This window comes from Eschrichtius robustus, chromosome 3, assembly GCF_028021215.1.
Source record: "Eschrichtius robustus isolate mEscRob2 chromosome 3, mEscRob2.pri, whole genome shotgun sequence".
In the NCBI taxonomy this organism is placed as follows: Eukaryota; Metazoa; Chordata; class Mammalia; order Artiodactyla; family Eschrichtiidae; genus Eschrichtius; species Eschrichtius robustus.
This window is the reverse complement of record NC_090826.1, coordinates 134,276,190-134,302,334: the sequence shown is the minus strand read 5'-3', so window position 1 is coordinate 134,302,334 and position 26,145 is coordinate 134,276,190. Positions and strand designations below refer to the sequence as shown.

At 40.5% G+C, this 26,145-nt stretch overlaps 1 protein-coding gene across 1 annotated transcript in view; it reads right to left on the bottom strand.

Annotated features, from left to right (window-relative positions):
* The window catches only part of BRINP2 (BMP/retinoic acid inducible neural specific 2), a 50,928-nt gene that overhangs the window by 21,350 nt on the left and 3,433 nt on the right, over nucleotides 1-26,145 (bottom strand). The window contains exon 2 of the mRNA XM_068538392.1: nucleotides 498-688. Coding sequence (XP_068394493.1) covers nucleotides 498-688 — 191 coding nt within the window. The remainder of the gene's footprint in view (nucleotides 1-497; nucleotides 689-26,145) is intronic.

Here is a 26,145-nt window from a genome sequence, read left to right as displayed (position 1 = left end):
TCCCCTTCCACCTTTGCCTCCATCCAGCCCAAAGTCATTCTAATTGGTTTGGCTGGTTACCAATCTCTATAGAGTGGAAGCAGAGAGGTCAGGGACTCAGCGGACATTTACTTCTTTGCCTATGGGTCTCACTATTGTAGCCACAACCAGTATTAAGATATGGAGAAACCTCGGGGTTAGATGGCTCAGTCAAAAGAAAACTGGGAGCACCCCCTTCTGGCAAGTGCTTAGTAGGAGTCTGTCTGTCCCCCAACCTCCTTACCCCACGTCCCCTCCCCAGGAGGATGCTTATAAGCAAATAGCAATGTTCTGGGGTGAACTGGGATGTCAAGAGATTACACTGTTGACAATGCACCAGAAAGAAAACGTTTCCCAGTCAATAACAGGCCAGGAAGAATAAAAGACCCAGGAAGAGTATTGAAGCTATAGTCAATGGGTCTTAAAGCTATTTTCGATGAGCTGGCAACCAATGAGTGTAGGATCGTGGTATTGCTTACCTCCAAGGGTGGCAGAAAGTAAGAAGTGAGTGCCGTACTTTTTGATCAGGTTTTCGGTGACCTGTTGCAGGTTGGGTCTCCTTCCGAGGAGGCGGATGTTCCGGATAAACTCTGGGGCAAGAGGCAATGGCAAACTAAAGAAGTCCTTCCTTTCTAGAGCCAGGTTGTTCACTTTCCAACGTGCAAACTCCCTGGAGGAAAAGTCGAGGGGCAAGGAAAAGCTCTTTGTAATTTGGAACAAGAGGCATAACATCGGAAGCAGGTAATGTTCTTCCTCCACTTGCACCCCCTCATCTCCTGTCAGCATACATCTCTGCAGATGGAGGGACCACTGCCTGAAAGAGGCCCTCTGGTCTCTGATTCCCAGTCGGTAAGAAAGCCCTACGTCAGCTGACCTCCATTAGAACATGCTCCCATTGAAGAGAGGCTTATGCACCTGAAGGCAGTCATGGTAGTAGTGTAATGGGGACAAACAAACAATGAAAATATTGGAAGTGGTTTGCTGAAATAAGATCTAGTCACAACTGCAACTCAGTGGATGAGTCACCTCATGGCCTCTGTTACCCATTTTTAAAGTCAGGAGGTTGGTTTAGAACAACAGTTCTCCAACTTTTTGGTCTCATGACCTGATCACACTCTTAAAAATGATTGAGTCCCTGTATTTAGGTGGCTTATATCTAATGATAATTACCCCTTTAGAAATTAAAACTGAGAAAATTTAAATTTATTTATCTATTATTTCATTTAAAGATAACAGAAATAAATCCATTATATATAACATAAATAACATATTTGTATGACAATCACTATATGTTCTGAAACAAAACAGATTTAGTAAGAAGAATGGCATTGCTTTGCCTTTTGGCAAATCTGTCGAGTTTCTGGCTTAGCAGAAGAGAGCTGCATTCTCGTATTTTCTTCTGCGTTCAATCTGCTGTGATAATTGTGGATATTCTTCTTTGGTACCACACGAAACTCAACGAATGTACTTTCTTAAAGGTTAATTACAGTGTGGAATCTGAAACCATATCAATAAGCTTTTCATACTCAGTTACATTAAAATCCAGTGTTCTATATTGTACTTCGAGTGGATCTTTTTACTCTTTATGATTTTATAACATCATGTATTGGTCATCCATCTGGAAAATACAGGACCACTGAGTTATTCAGATCTTCCACATTTTGACACTTTTTATTATATAACATCAAAACATCATATTTGTTAATATCACCACAAATCTCAAGAAAAAAGTCTTTAAATATTGGAAAGCTGTCAAGCTTATGATGACAAATACAAGTTTTCCAAATTTTCAATTTTCATTTGAAAGGTTAAATTTTATCATTGGTAACAAATACTGTCAGTTACTTTCCTTGAAGAGGCAGGCTTGCTTCATTCTTTTTTTTTTTTTTTTTTTGAGAAAATGTCTGCCAAACACTAAAATCTGAATAACCATAGATTGTTGGTTGTTCTTTCAAGAAAAATTCAGTCCCATGAAAAAAGTGGCTAGTTCAACACACAACTCAATCACAAATGTATTTTTCTCTGAGACCGTCATTCTTCAGTAACCTCGAACATGCTCTATCTGTACTTTTCATCTCATCTTACAGAATATTAAAAAAGACATGTACTCATGGGTCAAGGTCCAATAAAATTAATAAATTTTACTGCTTCAAGGACATTCATGAAGTTAACCATGCATGTATGTGTGTGTATGTTTAGGTATGCAATGTTGAATACATGACTACTAGTGTCATTTGGTCAGACTGCCCTTATTTAAGTTAAGATGCCAGCAGTTTCATTCACCATTGCTTTTGCACCTTTATTGCAAATGTCAGCATGGACATTCTGAAAGGAACTAAGAGGATGTACATTTTGAAAAGCTCTATTCTAGACGATGGCAAATTTCCTTTCTAGTTCCATCTGGAATTTTAATCTTCGTGCTTTACTCCTCAATGAAATATTTGTATTTTAAAGGATGAAATTTAAATGATCATATCCACTAGTAAAAAAGGGGTTTTCCATTGCCTCCCAAATTATACTAGTAAGGATCATCTCCACTGCCTTAGAAAACCACAAAATGTAAAGTCTTCTCAACTTTCTCACCCATCCCAACTCTGCTGTTCATGACAGTGCTAAACCTTGGTCTAAACTTCCCCCCAAATCCATGAAGTACAAATGACAAGTCCACAGAAAAAAATAAAATAATTCAAAATAAATAAATAAAAATCCATGCCCATTTGAGGCTATAGAACTCCCCTATCTAATTCTAGAAACTAAGACAGAGAGCGGGGGCATGTGCCAAACATTACCAGGGAAACAAAGGAAAAGGGATGACTAATAATTCAGGGTTCTGACAAAGCCTTTTAAAATTCCCACTGTGTGGCTTTATTTATCTAAGCAGGTAAGTTCATAATAATACATTATCTTTTATTTCCTTTGTGGAGGAAATGCTAAACTTTAAAGGACAGGGTATTTGTCAAAATATTTTCCATCCCAAATCCCACTGCAGCATAAAGAACAGTTGCTTGATCTCACTTCTTATTGGCTGGATGGCCAATCAAAGACATAGAGCAGCTTAATAGATTAAACAAACAAACAAAACACCACAAGATCCAACCATGTTCTGCATACAAGACTCACTTCAGCTTTAGGAACACATATACTGAAAGTGAAGGGATGGAAAAAGATATCCCATGCAAATGGAAACCAAAAGAAAGCTGGGGTAGCTTATTTCAGACAAAATAGATGTAAAGCCAAAGGTCATTATATAATGATAAAGGGATCAATTCATCCAGAAAATATAACATTTATAAATATTTATGGACCCAACATAGGAGCACTGAAATATGTAAAGCAAATATTAACAGATCTGAAGGGAGAAATAGACAGTGATACAATAATAGAAGGCAACTTCAATACCCCACTTTCAACAATGGATAGATCATCCAGACAGAAATCAGCAAAGAAACACTGGACTTAAACTATATGTTAGACCAGATGGACATAATAGATGTTTATAGAATATCCCATCCAGCAGCAGAATACACTTCTCAAAGGCACATGGAACATTCTCCAGGATAGATCATATGTTAGACCACAAGACAAATCTTAATAAATTTAAGAAGACTAAAATCATATCACACATCTTTTCTGACCACAATGGTATGAAACTAGAAATCAATTACAAGAAGAAAACTGGAAAATTCACAAATACATGGAGATTAAACAACATGCTCCTGAACAACCAATGGGTCAAAGGAGATATCAAAAAATATTTACAGACAAATGAAAATGGAAACACAAATACAAAATCCTGTGGGGTATAGTAAAAGCAGTTCTAAGGGGGAAGATTATAGCAATAAATGCCTACATTAAGAAAAAATAAAGATCTTAAATAAACAACCTAACTTTACACCTCAAGGAACTAGAGAAGAAGAACAAACTAAGGCCAAAGTTAGTAGAAGGAAGAAAATAACAAAGATCAGAGTGAAAATAAATGACATAGACACTAAAAAAACAATAGAAAAGACCAATGGAACTAAAGGCTGTTTTTTGAAAGGTTTAAAAAAAAATAGATAAATTGTTAGACTAACCAAGAAAAAAAGGAAAGAAGAGTCAAATAAATAAAATTAGAAATGAAAGAAGAGACATTACAACTGATATCACACAAAGGATCATAAGAGACTACTATGAACAATTATACACAAAATTGGACAACCTAGAGAGAATGGATACATTGCTAGAAACATATATATATATATATATAAATATATATAAATATATATATAAATATATATATATATATATATATATATATATATATATATATAACCTACCAAGACTGAATCATGAAGAAGTAGAAAAATCTTAACAGTCTAATTACTAGTAAAGAGATTGAATTAATCATCAAAAACCTCCCAACAAACAAAAGTCCAGGATCAGATGGCTTCAATGGCAAATTCTACCAAACATTTAAAGAAGAATTAATACCAATCTTTCTCAAACTCTTCCAAAAAATAGAAGAGGAGGGAAACTTTCATACTCACTTTATGAAGCCACCCACACCCTTATACCAAAACCAGACAAGGACATTATAAGAAAATAAGATTACAGGCCAATATCCCCGATAAACATAGATGCAAAACTCCTCAACAAAATATTAGCAAACTGAATTCAACAGTACGATAAAAGGATTATACACCTTGATCAAGTGGGATTTATTCCAGGGATGCAAGGATGGCTCAACATCAAATCAATCAATGGGATACACCACATTAACAAAACAAAGGATAAAAATCACAAGATCATCTCAATAGATGTAGAAAAAGCATTTGACAAAATTCAATATCAATTTATGATAAAAACTCTCAACAAAGTGGGTATACAGTGAACATACCTCAACATAATAAAGGCCATAAATGACAAGTCCACAGATAATATCATACTTAATGGTGAAAAGCTGAAAGCTTTTTCTCTAAGATCAGGAATAAGACAGCATTGCCCATTAGCACCACTTTTATCCAATATAGTACTGGAAATACTAGCCAGAGCAATTAGGCAAGAAATAAAAGTCATCCAAATAGGAAAGGCATAAGTAAAATTGTCCCTATTTGCAGATGGCATAATATTATACATAGAAAACCCTAAAGACTCCACCAAAAACTGTTAGAACTAATAAACAAATTCAGTAAAGATGAAGGATCAAAATAAATATACAAAAATCTGTTGCCTTTCTATAAACTAATAGTGAAATATCAGAAAGAGAAATTAAGGAAACAATCCCATTTACAACTGCATCAAAAAGAATAAAATACCTAGGAATAAATTTAACCATGGAGGTGAAAGACTTGTACACTGAAAACTGTAAGTCACTGATGAAAGAAGTTAAAAAGACACAAATAAATGGAAAAATATTCCATGCTCATGGACTGGAAAAATTAGTATTGCTAAAATGTCCATATGACCCAAAGCAACCTACAAATTCATTGCAATCCCTATAAAGATTCCAATGGCATTTTTTACAAAATAGAAAAAACAATCCTAAAATTAGTATGGAACCAAAAAATATTATAAATAGCCAGAGCAATCCTGAGAAAGAAGAACAAAGCTGGAAGTATCATACTTCTTGTTTAAAATTATACTACAAAGCTATAGTAATCCAAACAGTATAATATTGATATAAAACAGACACATTGGTCAAAGGAACAAAAGAGCCCATAAATAAACCCATACATATATGGTCAATTATTTTATGACAAAGAAGCCAAGAATATTCAATGGGGAATGGATAGTCTCCTTTGACATAATTGGAATGATAATGGGAAAACTGGATAACCAAACGCTAAAGAATTTAACAGGACCCCTATCTTACATCACACAAAAAATCAACTCAAAATGGATTAAAGACTTGAACTTAAGACCTGATACTATAAATCTCCTAGAAGAAAACATAGGCAGTAAGCTCCTTGACATGAATCTTGGTGATGGTGTTTGTTTCTGGCACCAAACCCACTCTCCCTGCTTTGTTGCAGGCCACACCTAGACTTCATTATGTAACAAAGAATTTCTATCGTATCACTTAGTTTGTTAGGGGGTGAAAAAGGCAGGTATTCTTCCATTTTCCACAGTTTCTTACAATGGTGATAGCTCCTCACTGAAAGGAAAGGCCATTTTACCAAAGAGGTGAATCCCACTTTAATTAAATCTAATAAATAAAAATTGGTTGTCACATTGCTTTCTCAGTGCACTTCATTCAGGACTGCTGAACAGTATCTCCTACAAGAAGCTTTTTCCCTGACCATCCCATCCAAAGGAGCACACCTACCTCTGCTTCCCCATGCCCCGCTTTATATATCTTTTTTAGCACTTATACTACCTGACATAATATATATTTTTAATTCTCTTTCTCTCCCATTAGAACATAAACACTATGAGGTCAGGATTGATTCTTTCTGTCTTATTCAACAGCAACAGAACAATGCTAGATGTTGTGAAACAGAACAATAGTAGATTTTCAATAGATTTTTGCTGAATGATTCTCTCATTTATTTTATTTATTTAAAATAAACAACCATTATTTTATGTCTCAGCTCTCCTAATCATTTAGTTGTTTGCAAATTATTGAAACTAGATTAAAAAAGTTAGTGATGAGAATACACAGAAGCAACAACCAATCAGTGATTGATGTGAAATAAAAGTAAAGCATTCTAAGTGTGTATACATATCAATGAGAAAATTAGATTTGATTTATAAAAATGTAACTTATGGGCATACTTTTGTGCATTTTTTATATATAAATCAAGGCACTGAAGGTATTTTCTTATGCTTTGGTAAACTGAGTCTGAATCCTCTTCCATTGTCTTCAGTGGACATGGACAACTTCCAATGACGGTCCACAGTCCACAGGCCAAAGTCCCGCGAGTATGGAGCGCCCATTCAGGCTCTGCTGTGCTTTACACCCAATGTTAAAGATCAACAGCTCCAATCCTCTATACTAGGTCTAACAACAATTTCTGCCACACTCATAGTGTTAAAGAGCCCCAAAGAGGCAACAATCTTGATGTTCTGCACTTTTCCTTAGTCTTCATCTTCCTTTGTCCAACATCAGACTTGACATATTTTATTGTATCACATATTTTATCCAAACCAAACAAAAAGTTTTGAGTGTATCTTACTCAAGTGAATGAATATACTGAAGCTCAGAAAGCTAAGTATTTTGCCTGATGTCACAAAATTACCAAGAGGGAAATTTGGGCTATTAGAATTAGAAGAAACATTTGAATACTATTTGCCAACCTCTTTCATGTTATCGTGTACATTGAAAATTCTCTGTATGTGATGCACTGGGATCAACGAATGAGGCTTCTCAGGCCTGAGGAGACAAGCACAGGGAGTCCTGCTACCCCAGACCCTGCCCAATCACCCCAAGGGCTGAGGGAATCAATATATGGACACCCCTATAATCCACTTGTAGCACCACCACATGCCAGCATGCAGAGCAGTTGAGAACATCTGTTCCATTCCTCTTACATTATAAGAAAATCATGAAACAAAGAGGGAAGTGGTTTGCCTAAAACAATATAACCATTTGGCACTAGAACCAGAACAAAATCTAGTGTCCTAACCCTATCCCAGTGCTATTAACAACAACTATGATGATGGTGACAATAGTAACAATGAGACCCAGAGAAGTTAAGAAAGTAACTTGCAAAAAGTCACACAGTAAGTGGCCGAGCCATGACCAAAACCCAGGTCAATACCATATTGCTGTTTCTATAACACTATTTTCCTTTGTGTACATTCGATTAAGTGTATTTTATTTCATTCTAATGCTTTTTAAAAGTTTACTATCTTTTAACAAAGATATTTTCATTACCCAGAACACTTAATTCCTTTAATTATCTACACAAAAAAGGAATGTACTGTATATGCAAAACGTAGTGCAACACATACACCAAAGCAAAACCTTTTTTGGATGAAGGTAGTTTCAATATACCCATTTGCAGGAGGAGAAATTAAGACCTAGAAAAAAAATCAACTCCATACACAGGTTACCATGCAAGGAATCAGAGATAAAGGCCTGATTCCAGCTCCTATGGCTGCTCTGAAAATCATAACACAGAATAACAAATGACTTAGAAAATGAATGATACTGTCTTAGGAAGGTTTTTATGAGCCAGTAATAAAAAGCAATGGTTAACATTTAATGAATTCTTAGCATGTGCCAGGCATTCCAAGTATCTTGCAAGTATTAACCAATACAATATTCAAAACACCCCTATAAGAGGTAAAATATAATTATCCTCATTTTACAGACAAGGAAATCGAGGCACAGATAATTTGCCCAGTAGGTAACACCTGGTAGGTGGCAGAGTCAGGACTGAAACACAGGCTGTCTGGTCCCGGGATCCACAGTATTTACCAACGTGTTATATCACCTCCCCCATGAAAGTCAAAGGGGCAATCACGAGTTTGTGAGTGGAAGAGAGAGAGAGTGAGTGTGTGTGTGTGCGTAAGTGAGGGGGTAGGAGAATTTCACTGGAGAAATACACCCTCCCAAAACAAATAAACAAAACTCGCTTCCATAAACTGGCGGGGTGTTGACTCAGAATTAGGCATAAGGCCTCAGCTGGCTGCAGGAAGGTTCAGGCTCTGAGGGCACCCAGTGGATTTCTCTTCTACTTTACTCCATTTCCTGCCTGCCCTTTGGGGCCCTTCACTGAATCAAAATAACGGAGGAAACATCTGTGAATGGAGTTTGAGCCAGAGTGGTAAAAAAAAAAAAAAAGTGCTTCTAGAACTTATTAACCTGGTTCTTTCCAGCATCTGAAAACCTCAGAAGGCAATACTGGAAGGCAGCCTGAGCTATTCAAAGAATAAATGTTCATTTCTGATTTTTCATTTCGTAGGGTTTTTTTTCATAATAAAATAATCAAGTCTCTTTTTTCCCCCTAGGAAAAGGATGTTTTCTAGATATCAATTATATTAACACATGCTACTTCAATTAAGCCATCATCTTTGTTTCAATTAAGACATCAAGTAAATTTCCATTTCAATTTAGCCATTTCTCCTAAAATCTTCTCCCACTGTGTTTGTTTCACAGTCAACGGTATGAGAAAGCAAACATTTTAAGCACTAGGGAAGGCCATATGGAAAGGGCCCTTAAAGCAACAGAGGTCACTACATAAAGAGCTCACAGGTTAAACCAAGGGTGACCAGAGCTCTCCAATGTGGACTCTGCCTGCCGTTAACTGAAGCACTTCAAAACGTTGCTTCAGTTAAGGGCTACAACTAACAGAAGTTTAGGCCACTTTCTATTGCATTTTAGATTAGCCTAGAGTGAATCGCAAATATTTTTGTCAAAGGATTAACATACCCATAAAATTATTAATAATCAAAACAAAGTTTAGGAAAGGTACAATCCAGACTGGAGGGTAAAATCCCGTGTGTTATTAGGAGCGAGCGTACACACTGACACCGAGGATATTGTATACGTAACAAAAAATCTCTATCTGTATTCTTAAGTGATCGTAGTTAATCTCTGTCCCAGACTGCTAAACACTGACAGTCCAGTTGCCAACACAGGATGCTTCTGGTTGCACGTGAGTTTAGGGATTTTCCGGAATCCAAAGGGGCCTGTGACAGGAAGGCGGAACCGAGCCCCATGCCAAGCCTCAGGCAACGGGAGCTTCAGCAGGGCTTGGGGACCAGGCCAGCTCTGGATCTGAAGCAAAAGGGTCTCCGATTAGAATACTAAATGGCTACAAGGTGTTCCCAATTTGAAAGATGTAAACGAAAAGGAATGCCTCCACGTAGCAGCTACTGACTCTAAGGTCACCAAACCCCCTGCAGCACCGTGTTCCTCCACCATACACGAGGTCAACAAAAACTGCCATTGAGAGTCCCCCCTGCAGAGTCCTGCGCTCTCAGCCATGAAAGACAGAAAGAGCACAGCCGGGGGCTTCCATCCAGGTGCGGTTTCCAGCAGCCACATGCTGAAGAACCACTTTTCGGGCTTGTAAACTGAGAACATTGATCCAGCCTCCTTGAAGAGTCATGACCCATGAAGCTTCCCTCCCTATAAACCTTAAGGAGGAGAGTATTTTTTTAAAAATCCATGGTTTAATCAGAAATAGAGTTACAGATGTAGAAAACAAACTTATGGTTACCAAGGGGTAGTGGGGAGAGGGATAAACTGGAAGACTGGGATTGACATATACACACTACTATATATAAAATAGATCACTAATAAGGACCTACTGTATAGCACAGGGAACTCTACTCAATACTCTGTAATGACCTATATGGGCAAATACTCTAAAAAAGAGTGAATATATGTATATGTATAACTGATTCACTTTGCTGTACACCTGAAACTAGCACAACATTATGAATCAACTATACTCCATTAAAAATTTTTAAAAATTAAAAAAATAAAAATCCATAGTTTAAAAACAAAACTATACCTCAGTGAGGCTGAAACCCAGTAGTAATGAGCACTGCAACCTACAGTATGGGTGGCTGCATTGAGACCTTGTGCTTACAGCCAGATTATTTTTACCAACTTTCCAATAGACATGTCTTTCCCTCTCTGTGTGGGAAGCACATTTAGGCCCATTTCCGAGACCACCAATATGGTTGCGATTTGGAAAAATCACATTTCCTGTATCCTGAGTATGCAGCTTGACCCACCGCGCTCTGCTGTGGCACCCCTGCAGGCTTGCACCATCCTGTTCCAGTGTCAGTGTGCCCCTGAGTGCTCAGAGCCCATTTGTTGCCCCTGAGTTAGAATCCAGCCTGGGTTTACCAGGGAAGGATTCAATGCTGTCTCCAGCAGAGAAAACCAATCATCACCTGCTCACTCAGGCAGCCATTCTAGAAGAGGTTCTGGTACTACCTGAGAGGCTGGGGAGAAGTCTTAAGGCCACCACTGAGCCCTGGATGTCCAGCTCCAGGCCCCACTTTAAACACAATGGCAGAAGGAGTGGACTGCTGTGGTCGGGAACGTCGCCTTTCTCTAGTCTTCTGATGTATTTCCAACAACCTCTCTTTTGGAGGTACCCTCCTCCAACCCTTAGTGCTGAAAGGGACTGAGCTACCATCCTCTAAAAGGTTGTTTTGATATGAACCATACTTGTAAGAAAAAAAATGTGACTGATTTTCCTTGAAAAATGAAGGGAGACACAGGACAGGTCATTAAATAAAATATTTAAGAACTTTGGAGCCAAAAAGATGGATTGGCCTTAGGCCAAGGACAAAAATAGGTTTCTTGTCATTTTTACTGTGACTTGACTTTGTCTATGTGAACTGTCAACCAATGACCATTGGCAAATTTCTCCCATACCAACTAGTACTAGATAAATACAAATGTCTTTGTTCTCAGAGCCCACCTTTCTCCTGGAGAGGTGGTTTTGCCCAACTAGCTTCACTCGCCAATTTGATGCAGGAGTCTCAATAAACACTGAGAGCTGGCCTGCTGATTTCCCTAAAGTGTTCTAGGAAAGGCACCTTCTCTTTCTTCATCTTTCTAACAATATACCTTGCATCCAGGGCTAGTGCTCTCTTCATAGAACTCCATCCATCAAGCTAAGACAGTACCGTGTTTTCTTTTTCATAGGGCTCATATTTGCCTTAGAAAATTCACATGAAGGAGAATAGCCAAAGCCAACATATACATTGAGGGATGCCAGTTGTTTACCTCAGTGACACAGCTAAGATGGTTTCATGTTCTTGAGCTGGAAATTTTAGAGCTGAGGGATATATCATGCTTTGGCTCCTGTACAGAAGGCAGTATTTCTAGATACAGCACCTCATCAGGAGATTTCCATCTCAACCAGAGATTACTATAATGTACTTGCCTATTAGAGTCTTTACTGCTATAATGAATAAGACATGATTAATCGGAGCTGTAAAAAGAAATTATAATAAAACCATAATCTCTTATATTGGTGTAAAGCTTTCCTTTAGTTTTTTAAAAAATAATTGCAATTTTTACACAAGCTCAACAATTTTTTCAATGCAAGGACCTGAAGAAAGAGGAAGTGGAGTTATTACTACTCAAGTATGAACCTTCTAGAAGTTAACAAATGAAGAGACAGAGAAACTGAAAAAAGGGACCAAGTCTCAGTTGATCAGTGGTAGAGTTTGATGAGAACCCACACCACGCCACAAATGATTTTCTGCCTTTGTCTATGACCTGTGCTCAAGTTCAAAGACCACTGTACACCTTTGTCATACTTCCCTGGAAATTCTTTTGCCTCGTTTACCACTGTGGCTGGGAGAAATCCCCAGGCAGAAAGGCTTCGATCCAGAGCATTTGGGTAAATAATATCTCGGCCCCTGCAACTCCAGGAGGCACAAGAGGAGAAAGTAGGCCAGCCCTCCCCCCATGCCCCAGTGCCCCGGTCCACCCACTGGAAGAATTCAAGAAGCCTGGCACGGAGGTAATTTAGCAGCCTGCTGTGTTCTCAAACAACTGCCCGTAAACAATGATTGGCCAATTTCATTCTAATCTTCCCAATTTTGCTCTAATTAAAATCAAGCTGTAGCTTTCACACAGTTTAATTAAGGTTGATTGGGAGAAATGGGGAGGGGAGACTCAAGCTTAGAGGAGGAGGAAGAGATCACTCTTTGGCGAATCTCATACTGCCCGACAGGCTCAGGGTCTTGGAGAGGGTGTTGAGAGTGGTGTGTTTGTAGAGTCAACAGGATGTACAGCAGACACATTGAAATGAAGGGCCAGTGAATCTATGCGGCCAGAAGGAACTGAAAAGGGAGTTAAGACCTGTGTTTTCTGAGGCACAGAAACCCCCGTTCTGCCCTGACCTCCCAACCTGCTCCCCACAGCTCTTCTTTTTAACTGTGGAGAAAATCGCTTTGTTCACTACTCTTCACCTCCCGTTGTGCTTGTCTTTGCCTAGCAAGCTGACAGCCCATGCCAGGCTTCTCCCCAGCAAACATCCATGGGCTTCCCATTATCTATTCAACCCCAAGAGAATTCCCCCTGACTGGCAGTTCCTCCCATTATTCTACAAGTTTATTCCTCTTGCAATGAGATAGCCCTTCTGGTATTTGGGTGTATTTACTTTTTATATGGGCTACTCTTCTTTAACTATTTTTAGTTCCTTCAATATAGTTCCCAGATCTCTAGGCCCTTATGCTTTAACTTTCTCTGCTGGCAATCTAGTTTGTCAATGTATTTCTTTTTGAAGATGACAACCAAAATTAAACACAATCCAGTAGATGTGTTCTGAGCCACCAAGAGTACACTAGGATACAATATCTGAACACATCAGTATCATCGTAAGTATCATCATAGTGTCAATTTACTGAGTCCTTATGCTGCCAGTCATGGGACTGGATGCTTTACATATTTTTCAGTCATCACCACAATCTTGCAAATGTCAGTGGGGTAGAATCCTCATTCTTGCCTGTATTAGAATGCCCTTTGACATGTAACTTTGCAGTATCACTCACTCATATGAATGGAGCTTATTTCCCTCCCCCATTGATATTGGGCTTAGCTATGTAGCATTGCTTTGGACAAAGGAACATGGACAGAAGTGACAGGTGCCAATTCTGGGCCCCAAAGGGCATGTCTCCACTCTCTCTCTCGCATCCCTGCCCTCACCATGAGAACTGCTCCCTCCATGAAGCTGTAAGATGCTGCCCTTTCAGCCTGAGACCCATAATAAGCATCATTGGAGTAAAGACCTAATGGCCCCTGTGCAGACCCACAACCTGAAGCATAGCTAACTCAAGCAACCTACAGATGCTGAGTGAGAAAAATGATTATTGTTTTAAACTACTGAGTTTTGGGGATACTTTTATATCCATAATTGTGGCAATAATTAACTGATACACTGATACCCTCCACAAGCTTAAGTCTCATTTTATGGCTGAGCAAGCTCAGACTGAGATAATTTAAGTATCTTAGTCAAGGACACATAACCAACCAAAAGTGAAGATAGTCTGTGATCTTTCTACTATACCTATTTCCTTTATTAATACACCTGAATATTGCATTCCTTTTTTGAGAGAAAAATATTCTTGGCTGACAGTAATCTCATGGTGAACCAGACACCCCCACATTTTTCCAACCCCAGATATTTTTTTTCCACAGCTAATCCATGACTCCTATACCCTATATTTGTGAAGTCGACATTTTGAACTTGAATTTAAGGCTTTGCATTTCCCCTTTTTCTTGCATTCCCTCACTTGTGGCAGAGACTGGAAAATTGTTCTCTAAGCGATTTCATTTTCCTCCTGGGCTCACAGATGGATAGTTTTTCCCAGCTTCCTCTGCATTTAAGTGTAGCCACATGACTGAGTTTTGGCTGGTTTAATGTGAACCCAGGCCTAGCCCATAAGACTTCCCATAAAATCTTTCATGCTCTCTTTCCTTGTTTACCAGGACCCAGAGGGGAACTCTGAGGACCTAGGAGGTGACAGAGTGACTGGATAGATAGAAGGGGTCTTGTTTCTGAGTGATTTCATGAGGCAATCTCCTTTTAACCCTACCACAAAGTGCACTGGACATAAGCAAAAAAATAAACTTGTATTAAGTCACTGAGATTTGGGAACTGTTTGTTCCAGCAGTTAGCCTACTCTGACTAATTCCACCTTGATCATGTCAATCTCACATTGCAGCCTGGGCAAATAATCTTCACTCTTGACATTACTGCCTATCTGGATAAAGGTCCCTTTCAATTATCTGATTTTATTGCCTATGTGGTCAAACATCCATGCTCCCATATCTCCCCAGTTCAGTAACATTCCCATATAGGGTCTCTCTTCCTTGCTTTGTGAGTCTAGATGGAAATGGTGTTGGTCTTGAGGCCTTGACTTTAACGTTATGGGATTACGGTGTCTGAGCTGTGTTCTACAGGGAAAGCACCTGTCACAGTTAGGGATTTATCTGGGACTATCTATAACTATAAAATCAATGAATAGATTAACTCAGGCTACAGTTAGGGAGAACAATATGTAGATTTTAAGTGATAAATTTGATTAATGCATGAAGATTGCAGTAGAAAGAGTTTGATAAAGTAAGGCTTCCCCTTCTTTGTTCCATCTTTCTCAATTAATCTCTCTTCATTTTCTCTTCCTTCCTCAAGATTTTCCACTCTATTGTTTTCCATATTTATTCTCAGGAGACCTCTCACAAGAATAAGCACCTATCTAGAAATGAACTAAATTTATTTTTTAGTTATCACCAAATAAGCCTATAAAGAAATTCCTATTATTCTACCCATTTGACTGATGAGAAATAACTTGTACAAGATCACACAGCTGGAAGTAGCAGAACTTCCATTTAAACCCACAGAGGGGACTTCCCTGGTGGCGCAGTGGTTAAGAATCCACCTGCCAATGCAGGGGACACGGGTTCAATCCCTGGTCCAGGAAGATCCCACATGCTGCAGAGCAACTAAGCCCATGCGCCACAACTACTGAGCCTGCGCTCTAGAGCCTGCGAGCCACAACTACTGAGCCCACCCACCACAACTACTGAAGCCTGTGCACCTAGAGCCCATGCTCCGCAGCAAGAGAAGCCACCGCAATGAGAAGCCCACTCTGCAACGAAGCCCCTGCTCGCCGCAACTAGAGAAAGCCCGCGCGCAGCAAAAAAGACCCAGCACAGCAACAAAGACCCAACGCAGCCAAAAATAAATAAATAAATTTATTTTTAAAAATAAATAAATAAGCCAACAGAGTATGATTGCAGAGGCTGGAACCTCACCCACTTGCTCTCTGCTTCATCTAATTCAGTCCCAGAACACCCTACTCTTAAAGAGCGACTTCATTCTTTTATTATATCTTTACATGTGGCAGACATTTTTGCCTGGAAGAGCTCAGAGCCAAGTGAAGAGCAAATAGAGATAGGCAAATAAATAAATAATTAAATGCACAAAATAAGTTCTAAAGCAGAAATATGAACAGACTGATGGGGAAGCAGAAGTAGGAATAACTAACTTGCTTGCGGGAGCCAAAGAAGAAGCTATAGAGAGGTGATATTTAAACGGGTATGAGAGGTGAGTCGGAGCTCAGATGGTAGAGAAAATGGAAAGAGCTTTGCAGGAAAACGGAATGGGACATGGAAAGACACGTGGGATCTAAGGAAGGCTCTGTGTCTAGGAAAATCTGGAAATGTTCACTGAGACTGGAACATAAGCAGGAAGAAATGATGGGGCATAATCAGTGGCACAAGGTCAGTATTCATGGAATATTTGTTGAAATAGTAAATGGATGGATTTAGAAGAGACTCTCATGCTAAGAAAACACATTTGGATTTTATCCTTTGGGCACAGAGGGACCAACAGAGGATTTTAGGCAGGTTGAATTGGAGAAGAGAGAAAAGGCCAAGTGGTAAACGATGAAGCCAAGACAAGAGAGAAGAGGCTGGCTTTGAAAGGCAGTTCTGAGATGGAAGCCACATAAGTCAAATGGAAGATGGGGAAAAAGCACGAGTTACAGTGGTGGCCGGTCATGGTAGGAAGCACAGGAAAGAATATAGGAGACATAATAAGTGTAGTAGAAAACAGGATGAGTGCAGTTCTGGCTATGATTTTACCACAAACTAAGTCTAGGTGAACAAAACCAAATCAAGTGGGAGGTGCAATTCTTCGAGAAGCTGAGAAAAAATTTAGGATTTTTTGTCTACATTTCACTTGAATGAAAAACCTATATGCTCTCACGATAAACCCAGAACATATTTCCCACTTTTCTTGTAAAATTGATGCTTCAGGTCCCAAGCAGAGTCACCACATATTCTGAGGTGAGCCCATGACCTTGAACTACCATCACTAATTTTCAAGAACTGCACAGAATGCAAGAAGTTAAAGAAATCTGTGGAGAGGAAAATGCCTGGTCTGAGAAACTCCAGGATGGTGAACTGATACTGATCTGTGACAAAATTCTTGAGGATTTTGAAAGGTGAGCAAGCAAGCAAGCAAGCAAGCTCTCCAGGAGCCAGAATTGGTTCAGGAAGAAAACCTTATGTCAACATCAATTTCTTATTTATTATCCCTTTCTTTGTTTACCAGGACCCAGGAGAACTCTGAGGCTCTGGGTGATGACAGAGTGACTGGATAGGAGTCTTGATTCTGAATGATTTCATGAAGATCAAAGATGGAAAAGAGAGAGTTGGGAAAAAAGAAACAAGGACAGTTTGAGAGAGAGACTGTGAGAGGGGAAAGAGAGAGAAAAGAACATCTGGAGGGAAGTCACAGTGTGCTACTGTGTCTAAGAATAACTGTCTTCAAATATCTGAAGACCTTTTTGCAAAGAAGAGGAATTTACACTTATTCTAGAGAAATAGGAGAAAGCAGAGTCAGGACCAATAAGTGGAATTATGGAAGGAAATACTGAGATTCAATTTCATAAAGATCTGTAGAGTGTTTTGGGCTGCTGAATGGAAGTTGGCTTCAGAGAACACGCAGAACTGGACCTGCCCAAGCCAAGGCACCTTCTTGGGGATTTGTAGAGTGGTTGTCTGCCATGGGTAGGAAATAACTGATTTTAAAGTTTCCTTCTGGAACCCTTCTATGCTGTTGGTGGGAATGTAAATTGGTGCAGCCACTATGGAAAACAGTAGGGAGGTTCCTTAAAAAACTAAAAACAGAACTGCCATATGATCCACCAATCCCACTCCTGGGCATATATCCAGAGAAAACTGTAACTCAAAAAGATACATGCACCCCAATGTTCATAGCAGCACTGTTTACAATAGCCAAGACATGGAAGCAACCTATGTGTCCATCAACTGATGAATGGATTAAAAAGATGTGGTGTATATATATATATATATATATATATATATATATATATATACACACACATACATACACACACACAATGGAATATTACTCAGCCATAAAAAAGAATGAAATAATGCCATTTGCAGCAACATGGATGGACCTAGAGATTATCATACTAAGTGAAGTAAGTCAAAGAAAGACAAATATCATATGATATCACTTCTATGTAGAATCTAAAAAATGATACAGATGAACTTATATACAAAACAGAAACAGACTCGCAGAAATAGAAAACATATGTTTACCAAAGGGGAAAGGTGGGCGGGAGGTATAAATTAGGAGTCTGGGATTAACATATACACACTACTATATATAAAATACATAAACAACAAGGAGCTACTATATAGCACAGGGAACAATATTAAATATCTTGTGATAAGCCATATGGAAAAGAATCTGAAAAAGAATATATATATATATATTGAACTATAATATAATGAACTATACTTCAATAAAAAATAAAAATAGGGGTTTCCCTGGTGGCGCAGTGGTTGGGAGTCTGCCTGCCAATGCAGGGGACACGGGTTCGAGCCCTGGTCCGGGAAGATCCCACATACTGCAGAACAACTAAGCCCGTGCGCCACAACTACTGAGCCTGCGCTCTAGAGCCCGTGAGCCACAACTACTGAAGCCCATGTACCTACAGTCCATGCTCCACAACAAGAGAAGCCACCACAATGAGAAGCCGGCGCTCCACAACGAAGAGTAGCCCCCGCTCGCTGAAACTAGAGAAAAGCCCGCATGCAGCAACAAAGACCCAACGCAGCCAAAAATAAATAAATAAAATAAATTTATAAAAAAATAAAGTTTCCTTCTAATTCACAGATCCGAGCACCTTGGTTCTGTTCTGCCATCCCATGTCCCCAGGCTTCCCTGCATCCTGAGACACTGTTTTTGCAGCTCTGGCCTCTTATTCCAGGCTAACCACTAAATCTGGTGTTCTCTGATTTAGTCTCCTGGCCTACAGGCACCAGAATGGACATTGCCCTACTTAGTGGTAACAGAAGGTAAAAGAATGTATTATCAGCCTCTAGAGCCACATTTCTTCTATCAAGTCCCACTTGAGCATGAATTTCCAGATGGCCAAGGCTGGCATTCAAGGACTTGCATAGCCTCCCTTCCTCTCCACGTGGTCTTTATCAGACTCACACTTTAGAACATAAACAGAACGCAGCTAAGCAAAGCCTGGCTCACTGCGCTGAAGTTTACCTCTGTTACTAGTAAACCAACTATGTGACCCCTGTCGAGGGATCATTAGGTGTTTACATGCCTCTGTGGATCCAGGAGAACTCGCTCCCCAAAGAGTCTTCCTTCCTCTTCCTCCTCCATCACTAGCGTGTCCTCAGGTGAGGCACAGACTCTCCCGGCACACAAGGAAAACGAGAATTCTCCCAGGCACCAAGGCCAGTAATGAAGGGCTTGGGGCAGCACTCGGTCTGGCTACCTCATTTTTCTCCCACCAGGGCCTCCTGCCTGGCCAGTGAGACTTCTTGTTCATTCTGACGTCCAGAGCTTGCTTGTTCTTTGCAGGGAGAGGGAGAAAGAGGCACATTTCTGGGTTCAGGGGAGAGCCTGGTGTGGTGGCAGAACCAGGGAGCATTAAACAGGTGCAGAGGGGAAAACACAGCAGGCAGAGGGAGCTGTGCCAGATTCTTGCATCCTCTCTAAGCCATGGCCCGAGTACAGCAGCCCTAATCTGTCCACCCTATACCTACAAATCCTAAAGCTGACTTGGGAGTCCCAGCCTCTAGGTCTCTTTCACTGCTTCATCTGATTCCATGATGTGCTGTGGATGCAAAGGGTAAGTAGGAGTGACCCAGAGCACGTACCAATCTTGTCGTTATATGAAACTCCAAATTTGCAAAGTAGCCCAATAAGCAGAGGTTATTTGCATCACCAAAGGTTTCTTCTTGTTGTATTAAAATATTTCTTGAAATATAAGACATTTCCAAGTGGATGTCTGTGTTTTATAAATCAGTACTACCTGATCCTCAAGTCAGGGGCTAGAGATTGACTTTGCACTGAATTTTATAAGCCATTGCCAGGCAAAAAATAAGATACTGCATTTTGGAAATGGCATTAAGTGTCCCTCCAGCAGAGGATTTGATTTACAGAAATTCGCTTTACACTGCACCCTTATAGAAATACACTGGCAGTGCAAAGCCAACACATACAAAATTCTCTGCAGGTGACCTGCTTCAGGAAGGTTCATCTGTAGCTTCTTCCCACAAAGGGTTCCCCAGAGCCCAAGTGCAGATGGAGAACTCTGGTGGAAACAGAGAACTACAGGGTCTTTGAGTGGGATGAGACACCTTCTAGCCCCGAGACCCATCTTCTCCATCCCAAAGGTCTGCTAGAACGTCAGAAGGAAGAGTAGGAGGGGCAGAGAGCACAGGTGGTTACAAGTGGAGGCACCATTTCCCTTGGAGCATTAAGAATCCCAGGCTCAGATTATGTATTTGATTCAAAAATAATCATTTAATGGTCAGATCCGCTATTGTATGGGTTGAGTGCTGGCTCTTCCTCTTACCAGTTGTGCGACACCCTCTAAAACTCAGTGTCTTCATCTGTACAACATGTATACAAAGAGCATCTCCCTTGTACATTTCTCATAACAATAATTTTAGCATATATGTATAATATTAGTATGCACTTAGTAAGATGTTGGGTATATTGTGAATACTCCATATGTATAGTCACTATTATTTATTATTGTTATTAATATGTCACCACATAGAGGAATGCTTTGCTTTCTTCTAAGTTATGCATTTGCCCTCCCAAAACAGTCTGTTTTCTTTGCCCCCTTACTCCTTTCATCCCATAAAGAAACTGGGGAAATTGGTGAGAGCCTGCTGCCCCGTGGTCCACACTTCAATACTGTGCAGTCAATGCCTTGAGATCCCTGCTCACAAAAAGCTTTTGTCTCTTGGACATCCACGCCCTCCAGTCAACAGGCCCTCTGAAGGTTTCCTCCTGTTCAGTTCATGGAGCTCCACTTGAGGCCACCTGCCCAGCCCATCCACAGTATCCAGTGATGCCTTTTTCAGTGGCTTCATATAGGATTGGGCAAATCAGTCCGAAAGACAAGAAGGCTCCAGTTGTCTTTAATTTGAGTCAGGGATAGTTTGTGGGGATAGAAATCTTTGTCTCAGACTCAGGTCCAAATTTTCATCTCCAGCCCAGCTCTATGGTCATAAATCTGTTCAACTTGCTTTGAGCAGCTCTGCGAGCACATTCACCTGTTTCTAATCCTGGAGGAGAAGACGGATGATTGGCATGAGAACCAAACTCACACAGAGCGCTTTGGTCTGCTGCACAGACCTCAGCCCACTTCCAACCGCTTGCTCCCGGGGGTCTGTCTTCCTTGAGGGCAGAGCTCCCTGAGGCCTGGGCCGTGTCTCATTCACAGCTGTGTCCCCAGCACTTGGGGAGTGGCCGGCACACAGAGATAATAAACATACGCTGACTGAATAAATGTCCCACCACATGCCACTCACTGTTCTAAGCAATGTGGACTGAAATACTTTCCTTGTGGGAGATGTGGAAAGCCCTGAGGTGGGATAAATGTGGCAGAAGCTGAATAGAGAAAAAAATTGAGAATCCCTGACCCAGAAGAAGCTGTTCTCTTGAGGAGAAAAAAAATGAAAAGACCACGCGGCTAGCCAGTGTCCCTTTCTGCCTGCGTCTGTGTCGTGACGGTTTCTAGATGAAGCTTACCTCACTCCTTTCTACACATACGTGTCTCTAAGTAGCAATTCATTCATGAATAAAATTAATTATTTCTCAAAGCAAATATTAATCCTCTTTTTCTCTGCCTGACTGACTCAAGATCTCTCTACTAAATCTCATCTGAAAACAAAACTGAACTAGCTTTCTCCCCTTGGCCTTCCTGGATTTTCCCTGCTTTTCTTGCATGTTTTTATTTTTACATTTTCTCTTCACAGACCATCTTTGCAATCCTATTTCAAGCCAGGTGGATGACCTGGAAATAGTCCTAGAACACACAGGAAAATTTGGGGCAAGAGTCATTTTGTCCTGGGGGAACGTGGGACTGACATCCTGAGAATTCATTCTGATATGGCATCCATGGACCAAATCTATCCATCAATCACTGAGAATGTGCTAAATATCTTCTCCCAGAGCCTGAGATGCTACATTCCAATGCGTTTTTTTCCGTTTATGTGTGCTGTCACTCAAACTGGACAGCTGAACTCCTGGAAATCAGTAGAACCCTGTTTTCTCTATCTTTTGTAGCCTTCAACAGTGCCCAGAATAATGCTTTGCACAAAGTAGATGCTCCGTAAATACTTGCGAGAGGACCAAGAAAGCAAACACATGGTGTGGGAAGTTTGCTCTAAATTCAATTTTTTAAGCCTAAGTGATGCTGGATTTTCAGCTGAACTAGTGGCTTTATAAGACCCTCAAAGCACTGCTTACCATTTTCTCACCAGGTGCATATTCACACTCCATTTTTCCAAGGTAGAAATGCAAGGAATTGCCTTTGGTCCTACCTTCTCCAGATATGCAATTACTCTCACTTCATTTTACTCACTGCCAGTACAGGAAAATGACATGCCCTCCAGGTGAGAGGCTTTTAAAATTGCACCTTGGAAGAAATCAGTGTCTAGGAGACCCTTTTGGCATTTTGGAGTGACAAGATACGGCAGAAACAACACGGTGGGGCAGAGCAGGTGGAGGAGGGACATTCACATGCTTCTTGGCATTTACACTGGATGCATGGGACTGGCTGCTCAGTTTCTAAAGCACACCTGGCACTCCCACAACTTTGGTTATACTGCTCCTGTGTCCACAGCACCGTTCCCCAAGCTCTCCACTTGGAGATCTCCCACTCAGCCATCAGAGTCTGGCTGACGCATCCCCTTTTATTCTGGCCTTCCTTGACCTCTCTGTGCAGAGCGACCTAGCACTTTCTCCAAATATACTTGTCTGTGAGTTCCACCAGATCAAGAACTGTGTCCTCCCCATTCATGGTTTATTAGCAGAATCTTGCAGAAGCATGAGCACAGAGTCGGCCTTCAATACAACGGATTGAATGAGTATTGCTCTTCCTACGCTCTTGAATTGTCATTGCATGTTTATGTGCTCTTTCTCCTTCCTCGAAGTGAGCAGCACACGTCCTCATTCACATAGGTCGGCTGCACTGGTGCGGATGTTTCCACGTTAAGGTGCAGACAGGATGCTGCACGAGGATGAGGATCTGCGAGGCCCAATTCAAGGGCCCAGACACCCTTTTGGGGCTCATCATCCAGACACTTCTGGAATAAAATTCCTTGAGTAAAGGCCTTCTGCTGGGTCTACAGCCTAGATTAGATAGTTTATGTCAGCTATTCGGCTATACATTTAGCCAGCACTGAACTCTTGAGGAAAGCAAACTCTAGACGTTTCGTTCTGTCCCTCTGCCACCTCCTTATCTCTGTGGACAGAGAAACAGTACCTGTGACCAGACTACAGGCTCATTGCTCCACATTGCCTCTGATTTCGCTCTGATTTGTTTTGCTCTAGTTTGTGTACTGTTCCTTTCTCGCCTTCTATTCCAACAAACTCCCTTGTCAAAATATAAACCCAGTGAGAAGGGCAGAGATCACCCAGTTTGCTCGGGTGATGGTCGTTTCTCCGGCAGAGCTCACCTTCTCCCCTGCCTGTCCCATCCACGTGAGAACCACGGCTTCCCTTATGGTGCCCTGCAGCTGTGTAATAACACAAACTTTCTGTACCTCCGTAGCTGTAAGGAACACCTAGGAAATCACTGGGATTTACCCAGGCAGACTGAGGTTGCCTTTGGTTGCCATTTATTTATGTGGATTGTGATCTCTTAATTGGAGACGGTGCCTCTCCCAGGGTTCACTGTTTATTCAAATCAGTATTTGTCAGTCCCTGAGACGTGGTCCAGATGATAAATCAGCTCTGGAGTTCCTTCTGTGATTGCTTGCACAGCTGCTCTCTGCTTCCTCACCTCTCCATCTCCCAGGAGGCACCCATGGTCTGGTTCTAGGCCCTCCAGCCTTTTCTGCTTTTAAACTTTTCTCCCAGCTGCTGGATCTTATGAGTTCATGTGCCTTGGCACTAATAATTCCTAAATTTAACCTCCCATGATTACTGTTCTATTTCTTTTGTAACATCTCCTGTAAATATTCTCATGACCTCAAGTGCATCATGGGGGATGCTGCCTTACCATTAAGCCTTCTGTCCTTCTCCACCCTGGTTATTCCTGCTCTCCTTCCACCTCCCAAGCACTTAGTATAATCAAGCTTTAATGTCATACTGTTCATGTGGGGCTCCTGTTAAAATGCAGATTCTGATTTTGTAGGTCAGGGTGACACTTGAGGTTCTGTCATTTTTTACAAGCTCTCAGGTAATGCCAACGCTGCTGGTCCACAGACCACACCTGGAGCAGTGTGGATAAATTATTCGGTTTTGCCCGTTTCTCACTTCTTTCACATGTAAGCTATTGCCAAACCTTATTTTTCATCCTGTTGAATTATAAACAGATTATGTTTTCTTAGGGTATTTGCTCTGGTGCCTGTAGAAAGGTTCTTTTGCCTTAACGGCCCTCATTCGGCACATCATCTGATTCTACCCCAGCCTGCCCTATTGTATGTTTCCAGATGCACCTGCTAAAACACATTCCTGCTTCAACATTGCCTACCTTTGGGTACCACTCCAACCTCTTGGTTTTAAGCTATGTTCTACTTTGGTTCTCAAAATTTGCAAACTTTGCCCAGAATATGATCAGAAAATCATGATCAGAATATGATCATATATAATATGAAGATATCTACTTATTTTTTGGTTTGTTTTTTTTTCCTCCTAAAAGACTTCTAACATATCCCTAGACCCTTCTTTTCTAAAAGAGAGGCAGATAATAGAAATGGAGGTATTAGTGACTAAGGTCAATAATTTGGAATTATACCTGGCCTTGCTTTTCTCCCAACCACCATATTATACTCATTGTTCTATATGATCTCTAAGTTTATCTCTTAATTTTAATTTATTCTTTCCGAGTTTTAAGTGTTTCATCATAGTGGCTTGGATTTTTTCCAATCCCACGATTATCTCTCTATTAAAGCTTTAATACAAAAAGAAACTAAAAAAAATAAAACCAGACTGCTCATAACTTTGATTTGTAGCAAAGAGAGAATGGAACATTACTGCTAGAGTGTTTTGAGAAACCATATTTACATTTGCATCAGCTCAATTTAGGTGCCTGATTAGGTTGCGTGTTATGATGAAGATGCACTTACCAGTCAAAGGGAAGTGGCGTGGTCTAGAGTAATGAGCAGGAGACTTCAAGTCAGGAGCTCTGAGTGCTATTTCTGGCTGTGACTGGCTACCTCTCTGACCTTGAACAAGTCCATCTCACCGCCTTGAACCCTAAAAACCCCCATCTGCCTCACAGGGCTGCTGTGAGAGGTTGATCGCTTAAGGGTTTATTGTACTGGGGGCTATAGAGTGGAGCAAAGGCAGGCCGTTTGGGGTCACAAATGGAATCCGAGACAGGATCTCTGCTCTTCCAGCTCTTACCACTAGCCTATTAAGAGACAGTATCTGAAAAGTGGACTGATTGCTCAGATCTTGGTCTGATAGGGCTTGAGAATATGCTGAGAGGTCGGCTAATGGAATTTAAAAGCTTGCCAAAAATTGGGTGAGATGGCCAAGGCCATCCTGTTATTTAGGAAGTTTTAACAAGAATGTATATTGTCTCTCTTCTCGTAATGGTGCCATCCTGAGATTGTTCAAGTTACCCCTGGGACCAGGGAGCTGGCAGTGACCAGTGCCCAGCTTCTGTAGGACATCCTAAGGAAGGTCTGCTCAGTTGGCAACCCCTGACTTTATAGGAGAAAGATCATTCCCTGTGGTGACTCTAAAACATGCTGGAAATGATCAGCTCTTTCTGGCAGTCCATAAGACCAGTAAGAGTGTGCCCCAGAAAACATGCATTCATTCTCCAGTTGAGTTCCTCTCCCAGCAGAGAGAGAGATTGAGGAATTAAGGTTAATATGCTTTAAAAAAGAAAGCAAGAGAACAATTTTTTTTCCATTAATATAAGTTGCCAAATGCTAAGCCATTAGCAGATGTTATCATGAAGATAGTACCCATGGCTCTCATCTCATTATAATTTTTGCATTGGTTAATATTTGTTGAGGATACTCTAATAATAGGTAATATTTATTAAGCACCGTTCTAAGTGTTTTACATCAATTAACTCATTTAATTTTCACATCAATCCATTAGGTGGGCACTATTATTGTCCTAATTTTACAAATAAGGAAATTGGGGAACAAAGAAATTTAATAATTAACCCAACATTATA